The sequence below is a fragment of the Phodopus roborovskii genome, unplaced genomic scaffold (genome assembly GCF_943737965.1).
Source record: "Phodopus roborovskii unplaced genomic scaffold, PHOROB, whole genome shotgun sequence".
Classification (NCBI taxonomy): Eukaryota; Metazoa; Chordata; class Mammalia; order Rodentia; family Cricetidae; genus Phodopus; species Phodopus roborovskii.
Window position 1 is genome coordinate 2,030,894 of NW_026126511.1, and position 9,895 is coordinate 2,040,788.

General features: G+C 47.5%; 1 protein-coding gene across 1 annotated transcript in view; it reads right to left on the reverse strand.

The window, feature by feature from the left end:
- Tm9sf2 (transmembrane 9 superfamily member 2) overlaps positions 1-9,575 on the reverse strand; it is a 44,073-nt gene extending 34,498 nt beyond the window's left edge. Inside the window, exon 1 of the mRNA XM_051195199.1 lies at positions 9,180-9,575. Coding sequence (XP_051051156.1) covers positions 9,180-9,560 — 381 coding nt within the window. The 5' untranslated portion in view covers positions 9,561-9,575. The remainder of the gene's footprint in view (positions 1-9,179) is intronic.
- Between the last annotated feature and the right edge of the window lie 320 nt (positions 9,576-9,895).

Consider the following 9,895-nt stretch of genomic DNA (forward strand, 5'->3'; position numbering starts at 1 on the left):
AAAGATGACCTCAAACTCCTGATCTTCCTGCTCCCCTCCCAAATGCTGAGATTACAGAACATCGTGCCAGGCCTCCCATGTAACTTAAAAAAACCTGAAATCGTAGTCCGATTAGCATTACATTTACTACAGATCTAATACTACTAATTTTATTGGCATTTTTCTTACAGATCTAATATACCAATAAGTTAAAGCATTCCACATGTTTTCCTTGCTACATTTAACACTGTAATTAGCTTCAGGTGCCAGTTCCGAGGTTTACCGCAAAAAGTGCCCACCATCCTACAGCTACCCACTCCCTTAAGCTAGCCCACACCTGTCTTTAAATTCCAATGTAAAATAGCCTTAGAAATCAAGTTTACTTGCTCCTTCTTCCAAAACTGTATTTTTTTTTTCCTTAGTTAGGGTCTCACTATGGGAGCCAAGGCTGACTGGGGTCTCACAATCCTCCCGCCTCTCTACCTCCTGAGTACCGGGGTCACAGACAAGTGCCATACCCCCGGCTCAGAGCAATGTCCCCCTTCGTGAACCCCGCTAGCCCTCTGTCCCATAGTTTATAGTGTCCACCTCGCTGCACCTCACTCACTGCTCACTGAGCCTCACACCAGTTCTTGTCCCAGTCTCAAAAGCTACGTGCATCTATCTTACAAGTTTTGGCTAAGCTTGCATCTGGCATTTTATCTAATATCAAAACCTCCACTAAATTTACCTGCTCTGTCAACTTTTCCTGATACAGCAAAGTGGCCTCAAATTGTACACATAGAAAAGACGTTAACAATGCCTTCAGGTGGTCTGTGTTGGCTCTGCTTTGTGATACTTAAAAAAAGTCTGTAATTATCAAGAGCTTTCCATAACCTTCCAAAAATAGTATTTCTCACAACTCTTCCACCTGAGAACAAAGTTCATTTTAACACTGCACATAAATAAGGACCACATATCAGTTTGGGGACAGCACATTAGACTGCCATGGAGCCCTGGTCCAGGAGCACAGGAGCTGGATGCAGTTCCCAGGCCCCACACGGGTGGCACACGACTGCCTGTAAAGCAAGCTCCAGGTCATCTGATGCCTCTTCTGTCTCTGCAGGTGCCCACGGCACACACCCACACATTAAACAACCACATCTTAAGATTTTAGGTCTGCACTCAATAAGCATGTGATCCTGGGCAAGTAATAACCTTGAATATAAAGACTAGATGAAGCAACAGAAGAAGGCCCACAGCTCCATAGCTGGCGTGCAATTATAAATTAAATGAATAAATCCGTATATTTGTATATACTCTGTCGTTTACAAAGGCTGGGTGTCCCTGGGTTTCTGTGAGAGGCCCTCCAGCAGTGCAAGTGTGAATACTGTACATGCTGGGTCACTGCTTCTGCATAGACAGTGATCGTATCTCAGCTACTCTGCTGGGTTTCTTAAACTTTTCTGCTTGTGAGTGTAGACAGGAAAATCTTTACACAATACTGAGTGAGTACATAAAATAAGAATGCAAACCAAACGTTACTTGATAGAATAATCATTTGGTATAAAGCAATTAAGCCAATTATTGAAAATGAAAGCAAATTTGCATACTCATGAGTAGAGGCGCTGTCATTTTTTACATAAAAACAATAAATCCTGAGGGCTAGAGAGATGGCTTAGAGGTTAAAAGCACTGGCTGCTCTTCCAGAGGTCCCAGGTTCAATTCCTGACACCTGTCAGTTTACAACCGCCTGTAACTACTGTTCCAGGGTAACCCGACGCCCTCTTCTGGCCTCTGCAGGCACTGCAGGCACTCAGTGCTGACATGTCTGCCTACATCAGGGAGAGCTACTGAGTCTCTGGAGTTTACATTAAAGCAGCAAGCACTATAATGAATGACATTTAGGTAATGGGGGTGGGATGAATATAACCAACATATATAAGTGAATGAGACTGTCATGAATGATACACAAGCATGAGGAGACCACCCCTTTAATCCCAGTGCTTGGGAGACCTATGTAGCCAGGCCAGGCCAATCGCTTCATATAGTTCTGTATATAGCTTTTTTCCCTCTTTTTTGGGGGGGTTTGTTTATTGATTATGTACAGTGTTCTGCCTGCAGGCCAGAAGAGGGCTCCAGATCTCATTGTAGGTGGTTCTGAGCCACCATGTGGTTGCTGGGAATTGAACTCAGGTCCTCTGGAAGAGCAGCCAGTGCTCTTAACCACTGAGCCATCTCTCCAGCCCTGCTTTATATAGTTAATTATAGTTAATGTGCACTAATAAGAAGAACATAAACATATTAAAATCTTTTTTTTTTAATTCCAGCAGGGCTGCCCTTGAACTCATTATTTATTAGCTGAGGATAACCCTGAACAGGACTCTGATCTTGCCTCCACTTCCCAAGTGCTAAGATTACACGTGCTTGGTGCCACCAAACCTGCCCGCATTTGTTAAAACCATCATCTTATTCTGCGAGTATCTTTATTCCTACTCTAAAGTTAAATCCATCCCCTTAAACAGGGATGGTCAGAGAGGGCCTCCCAAGACTGCCTCTTCACACCCCACGTTATAAACTGCCTGCAGCTGTGTTACCACAGCACACACACAAAACTGAGCAGCAAGCATTTTAAGGAAGTCAGAGAATCCTAAAACACAGACAAAGCAAACCTGAGTATAACCTCACACTAAGAAACCTGTACGGCAGATGAGAGCCAGGAGCCAAGATGCCGAGCTCTGACTCTCCCCAAAGGGCAAACCGAGCCCTTGAGCACAAGAGCCTTGCTCCATTTACCCACGAGTTAATAACACTAAGTAGTGCTTAGTGCAATGACACCAAGTGACAAGGACACACTGAAGACCCTGCCCTGACTCACTGGACCGATGCAATATCAGGAATGTCTACCCTAATTCAGATCTGCTCCGCACAACTCACTTTTAGGAGCAGGGCTGGGAATTGGGTCCCTCTTTTCTGGTATTACGTTTTCAAAACAGACTTATCCAGGAAGGAAAATGGAACCAAATAGTTAACCTTCCCTATTAAAGTTTGGCAGGAATGACTCTATTGTTGCATAAAAAAAAACAACAACAAACAAACAAAAACCCTTCCCTCTGAATTCGAGGTAACTGGTGTACAGAGTGAGTTCCAGGACAGGCTCCAAAGCTACACAAAGAAACCCTGTCTTGAAACAAACAAAATGTATTAGTCACTGAAAAAAAAAGAAAAGAAATTAGTGTGGCAAACTTTGAAATCTAATTTAGGGTTCAGGGTGCGCTCTAAACTCCTCTCCCCAGTGCTGGTCTTTATCCCCTCTTCCTGTCAGTCCAGTCCCGCTGCTTCAGAATGAAGTGCTGTGGGTTTCCTGTTCCTGCATCTCGGCTTCTGCTCACCCCCATTGCCAGCACACAGCACCACCTAACACCTACAACGAGGAAAGGGCCCTCAGGGAAAAGGGACAGCTTTGTACAAGGACCAAGCTCACAGCCTGGTAGTCACAAAAAGGTCTAAAGTACAATAGCACAGAAATAGCAGGGAGGTTAGAGCAGATCCCACTGCCTGATGTTAGAGACGTCTACAGCGAGACTGAATTGAGTCTTAATGCAGATATGATTAAAAAAAAGTCTCAGTAGGAAGTTGTTAAATGGGAACTCAAGTTACAATAAAAGGTGGCAGTGTTTGATTGTTCAAAGTTGATCCATTTACTCAGGGCTCAGGATTTCCTGATGGCTCTGAAAACTAGTTTCCATTTTACAGTGTATCAAAGACTGGATTATAAATCTGACCCCTGAGCTGTCGTGATGACATTCACTTGTAATCCTAGCACTCAGGAGGTGAGACAGGAGGGCCGGAGCGGTGGGAAGCCAGAGCCGCGCAGCCAGGCAGCCCAGGGCTTATCTGCTTCTTGACTGAACTTTTAGTACCTCTGTGAGTTTGAGACAACCACTAAGTTGTACTGTCCCCCCCCCCCAGAAACGGCAGAATACTTATGGAGAGTAACTAAGCTACTCTGTACCCAGTACACACAACTGCAGTCACTATCACTGTTAGCAGAGACATTTAGTAGGCCTGAAAAATAACAAAGGGGAAAAAATTCACTCAAAGCCCTTTATGGACAGTTAGTTTTCTTCTTCTTTTTAAACTTGTTTGTTTTAAGATAAGGTCTTACCAGCTGGCCCAAGCTAGAAGGAACTCATGAACGGTAGACTGACAGCTGGGGACCCTGCATGGGACTGAACTAGACCCTCTGAATGTGGGGGACAGTTATGTGGCTTGATCTGTTGGGGGCCCCTGGCAGTGGGACCAGGACCTGTCCTGGGTACACGAACTGGCTTTTTGGGGCCCATCCCCTACGGTGGGACACCTTGCTCAGCCTTGATATGGGAGCAAGGAGGGGGCCTGATCCTAACTCAACTTGCTATGCCAGACTTTGTTGACTCCCCAAGAAGGGCTTACCCCTCTGAAGAGTCAATACGGTGTGGGAAGGGAGGAGGTGGGGGCTGGGAGAAGGGGAGGGAGGGGTAACTGGGGTTGGTATGTAAAATGAAAAATAAATTTAAAAAATAGGATACGGTCTCACTATGCAGCCCTGGATAGTTAGCAACATGCTGTAACATGCTATGTGGGTACAGCAGGCTGGACTGAAACTCAGCTCTGCCTCTGCCTCCCAAATGCTGGGATTAAAACAGTGCCCCACCATGCCCGGCAGCCAGGAAACTCACTGAGAAGCCAAGATGGCAGATGTCTGCAAGGAAGATTGGGAACCTGTTGTGAGCTGACGCACTGGCCAGTGAATTGGCAGAGGACCCAGTACACTCCTTGGTTGGCTCTGCCGTGATGTGGCATACATGCCTGTGACATTGTTTCCTGTATTTATACATGCCTGTGACATTGTTTCCTGTATTTAGTGTGTGTACACCTTTGGAAGGAAGAAATGGCAGAATGCTCATTTACTGTAGTAACGCCAATCCTGAAACATCATCCACACACTCCTAGGTCTCCAGAAGGTAAGAACCCATGCTTTTGTTCTAGAGAAAACTATGAGGCACCAAAGTGAACACCTGTTAGTAAATGCTGAGCACCTACAACAACAGGTACACACATAAACTGATTTTTCCTTCGGTTCTTCTGTCTTCTCACTACTTCAAATGCTAGAGACCCCGCTCTGTTCAGGGCAGCCAGCACGAGGGTTCTAAAATCTCACTCTTTCCATGCTGGAGCGCAACTGCTCCCAAAATAACAGACACAATTTATAAAAAGCTTCTAAAAATAGCTACGGAGAAGGGAAGGTTGAAGTACATCCGGCTGAGTAAGCTTTCATTTTATCGGGGTTGCTGAACTACTGTGTCTGAGCTTTGCTGGTTTTAGCCACTAGAGGGCAGAATTGACCGCTTTTCTTCACAGTATAGGAAAAGAATTTCAAGTTTTCTTTTTTAAATTTCTGTGTGTATGGGCATGCCAGTGCATGTTTGCCCACACGGAGGTCAAAGGGCACATTTTGGGGTTAGGTTCTCTCCATCTTGTAGGTCCCAGAGACTAAACTCAGATTGTCAGGCTCACGGGCAAATGGCTCTTTATGTAGACCAGGCTGGACTCGAACTCTGCCTCCCAAGTGCTGGGATTAAAGGCATGTGCCACCAAGTCCAGTGCCAGGAACGAAAACCAAACCATACTCTCTCCCCTAAGAATGTGGTCTCTGTTAACCAGTAAAAAGCGTCCTGTCACTTAGTTCTTCAGTCTAAACTGACATTAAGGAGCCAAACGGTGACGGTTAAAACTGTGAAGGTGAGCTGTCACTACTAGTCTTCTACTGTTACCCACTTCAAGGCAACCGGCTTCTCTTGAGACCCGGTCCAAAGCTAACCAGCACACAGCAGCTGAGGAGGCCAAAACTTTCACAGTAATGGCAACTGCACATTTTACCCTGTGCAGATCACTCCCCTGCCTTTGGCTATGGGAAGAAAGCAGCCACCTCAAAAGCACTGCGAGTCACGCATGAAACATGTTTCCAGGAGTGGGGCATAGCTCGGTGGCATGCAGACATGCCTAGCTTATCCAAGTCCCTGCGTTCAAGCCTTAACACTACAACAATTAAAAGAGGTATCTCGGGTATTATCATATGGCTCTTAAATGTATAACTGAGCTGGACTGGTAACAGCACACCCCTGTAATCCCAACAGTAGGGAGGGCAAAGCTGAAATATTTTGAGGTCAGGAGAACAAAACCCCATTTCAACCCAAACCAAAGTAACTAGGAGATAAATATTAATACTGGGATGCTGTTCTTGCAAGATCTGAGTTTGCTTCCCAGGACCCAAGTCAGTGGCTCACAACCATCTACAACCCCAGCTCCAGTGGGATCTGAGCCCTGACCTCCTCAGGCACACAGACACACAACTAAAAGTAGGGGCTGGAGAGGTGACTCAAGACCAGTGGCTGTTCCTCTTGAGAATCCAGGCTCTATCCAGCATCCACAAGGTGCTAACAAGGCTGTAATTTCATTTCCAAGATACGCGATGTAGACTCCCTGGGCACAAGGCATACACATTATACAGACATACATGAAGGCAAAACACTCACACATGGAAAATAAAATTTACATATAAGAATATGTAAATAGGAGTTGGAGAGATGGCTCAGTCAGTCCTTCTAGAGGACTTCAATTCCCAGTACCCACCCATCTGGTGGCTACAACCACCTATAACCCCAGCTCCAGGAGACCCAATACCCCTGGCCCCCACAGTCATATGCATCTACATCTTATCAGTACATTCCAACCAAACTAATTACAGCAGAGAAAAACTGAAACCAATCTAAATGCCTGACAAGCACAAATGGTTAGGCAAGCCACAGGCAGCATACTGTTAAGAATAAGTGTTCCAGTCTCTAACACAAACAAGGATGCACACTCACGACTAAACAGGTGTTTAAATGCATGCATGTGCTACTATGCTTAAAAAAAAAAAAAAAAAAAAAAAAAAAGAGTAAACCAGGAGAAAGCTAAGATCAGAAATCAGAGAAACATAAATAGGATTTTGTGTTTAGGAAATTAAACATAAAACTTTGTCCGTCCTGTAACACATATACAGACCAGGCTGGCCTTCAACTCAACAAATTTGTCTCTGTCACCCAAACGTTGGAAATTAAAAGTGTGCCCAGCCATGAAGGGCTTATACAACAAATTTAAGGTGACAAAAGCAGCCAAATCCCCAGTCTCTCAAAATCCATCCTGAGTTAATGAAGGACGAGGACTGCAAAGACTCCAGGGCACACGCTACACGGAGCTGTGTATTCCGCTGTGCACCCATCCTGTACAAAGATGGGTCTTCCTCTAACAAGTCCCAAACCCCTTTCACGGGGATCCTAAGAAGCAAGCGTGACTGTCCCTGTGTTATGGAGGGGAGGGACCAGAAATAATAGCGGCAGTACCAAAGGCCTCTCTGCTCACTTCTGTCCCCGTAAGAAACACGGATGCTGCGCTCGCTCTGGGCTGACACCACAGACCCTTAGATAATGTTACTGGGAAGGAAACCCTTTTAGAAGACGGCCAGGTCCCAGGGGCAGAGCTCCCATGAATGGCTCAGTTTCCTCAAAAAATGGCCTAAGGAAGCTCTTTCCTCCTTTCCAACACATGTAGACATAGGGGTATGCAGAAGGGAAGAAATGAGCCCTCATCAGACCCAGACTCTGTGGGCACCTAAATCTTACATTTCTGTCAGGAAGAGAGGGAAGGGAGGGGCACTGAAAAACAAGCCATTACCATCCTGACTGTTCACTATGCAGGGTACCCCCCACACACTGAGAGAAAAGGGAATAAGTTCTCCATACCAGCAAGCTGGAGGAGAGGCCAGCAACATGGCCAACACAGAGCAGCGGAGAACTAGATGAAAATCCCAACATCCAAAAATATGATGTCTTGCCTAGTTTATTCCCACATCTGCCAAAGTTAAAAGCCTCAATGAACCAGAAAAAATTAAAAAAGATATTTAAAGACATTGTGAGGAAAACAATAACAACAAAAATAACACCTACCTGTGGACCCCCAATAAACTCACTCATGCCCATGTCTAGCCTACCATCTCCATCATCATCACTTCTCTGCAGCTCCCTCATCTGTCATTTAGGTATGTGCACACACACCTTTCTCAGCATCACACTTCATAATCTCTGTTCTCCAGTGGCTGCTAGGGGAGCCGGGAAGGGATTTTTCTCTCTGAGGAATTATGAATACAACACGCACTCGCTGTATTCCTTTTAAAACTAATGTGACTGTGTCGGCATGACACGGGACAGCCGACAAATTTAAATCTGAAGAGAAAGTGCAAAATGCAGTGAGAACTTTAATAGCCTCCCTAGTGCTAGAAGACAACCTATTCTAGTTCGCAACTGTGGTAAAGCTAACAGTCATAAAATAAACACCAGCTTTAAAAAAATTTAGCAAACAAGCCTATTTATAGACTGTAAACGGTATCAGAACTATTATTTGAACTGTTAAAATAACGGTTTCAAGGAGATCCTCGACCCTCTAAATGGTTGACTTTTAGTAAGTACCTTAACGAAATAATGGTGTTTGTTAAGTACGTATTCTACGTAAAAGTCACTTAGACTGGAAAACTTGCAGGCGAAATGGTCTAAGAAGCCAACGTTTTTTGAGACCGGTCCCTTCTTCCGCCGTAAGCTTCTTCTTTCTTATTTATTTTATAAAGTGTTTAAGAACTATCCCGGAGAAAAATCACTCGTTCAATATGCTCATACAGACTTTTAAAGTAACATCCAAAGGAAGGCCAGGGAAGGTCTCGACAACTACTCTTTGCTAACGCGGTTCTTTTTACGAGAGCTAAGATGTGTGTGCGTGTGAGTGTGTGTGAGTGTATGTGCGCGGTTCTTTTTACGAGAGCTATGATGTATGTGTGTGTGTGTGTGTGTGTGTGTGTGTGTGTGTGTGTGTGTGTTGCAACCCGCAGGTTCAGCAGTCAACCGCTAATCGCGCAAGTCAGATAGATGTCAAAGTCCTGCAGCGGGTAAGACCGTCGTAACCAGGAGTTCCAGGAAAGCGCAGCCCAACGGGGGAGCAACGGGACTTAAAAAGTTACTGGAAGTCGCGGCTCGGCTGGCTCACCCGGGCAGCTGCCCTGCCCTGCGCTGCCCTGCGCTGCCCTGCGCTGCCCTGCGCTGCGGGGTCCCCGCCGCCCCGCCGCCCCGCCGCCCCGCCGCCCCGCCGACCTTGCACTCGTCGCTCTTCTTGTCTTCCGTGCAGAAGTTGACGGGCGCCAGGCCGGGCAGGTAGAAGGCGCTGCCGGGCCGCGGGCCTGGCGCCGTCCCCAGCAGCAGCAGCAGCAGCAGCGGCAGCGGCAGCGGCAGCGGCAGCGGCCGCCGTGGGCCTCGCGCGGGCGGCCTGGCGCTCATGCCGGCGGCGGCGGCGGCGACGGGAGGCGGCTGAGCCGAGCGGGGGACGACGAGGGAGGCGGGGCGGGCGGGGGCGCTCGGAGATCGCCTGAGGGGCCCGAGCGCCGACGAGGCCGGCCCGCAACGGCTACTTCCGGTTGCGCTGGGAGACTCCGCGGGCCCCGCGGCGGAAACCGGAGCGGGACCCCGACGGAGCATGCGCGGCAGCGCGTGCGCATGCCCGGTGCGGGCGCCGCGGGCTGCTTCCGGCCGGGGCGGGGTATGTGTGGGTGGGGGAGGAAGGAAGAGGAGAGGAGGTCCGCGTTCCGTGTTTTCCGCGCTCCGGCCGGGCCGCTTCCGCCTGCGTGCTTCCGGCTCTGGTTCCGGATTGCAGCCCGCAGCTCCGTTTTCCTGCGCTGCCTGCGCACGCCCAGCAAGCAGCTCGGGACTGCGAGCCGAGGTCTCAGGGGTGCAGGAGGTGCGTGAGGCAAGGTCTGAATGCCTTTCAGGGAGTAGAATAATAATAGTAACAATAATTTTACACCTGTCGGCGG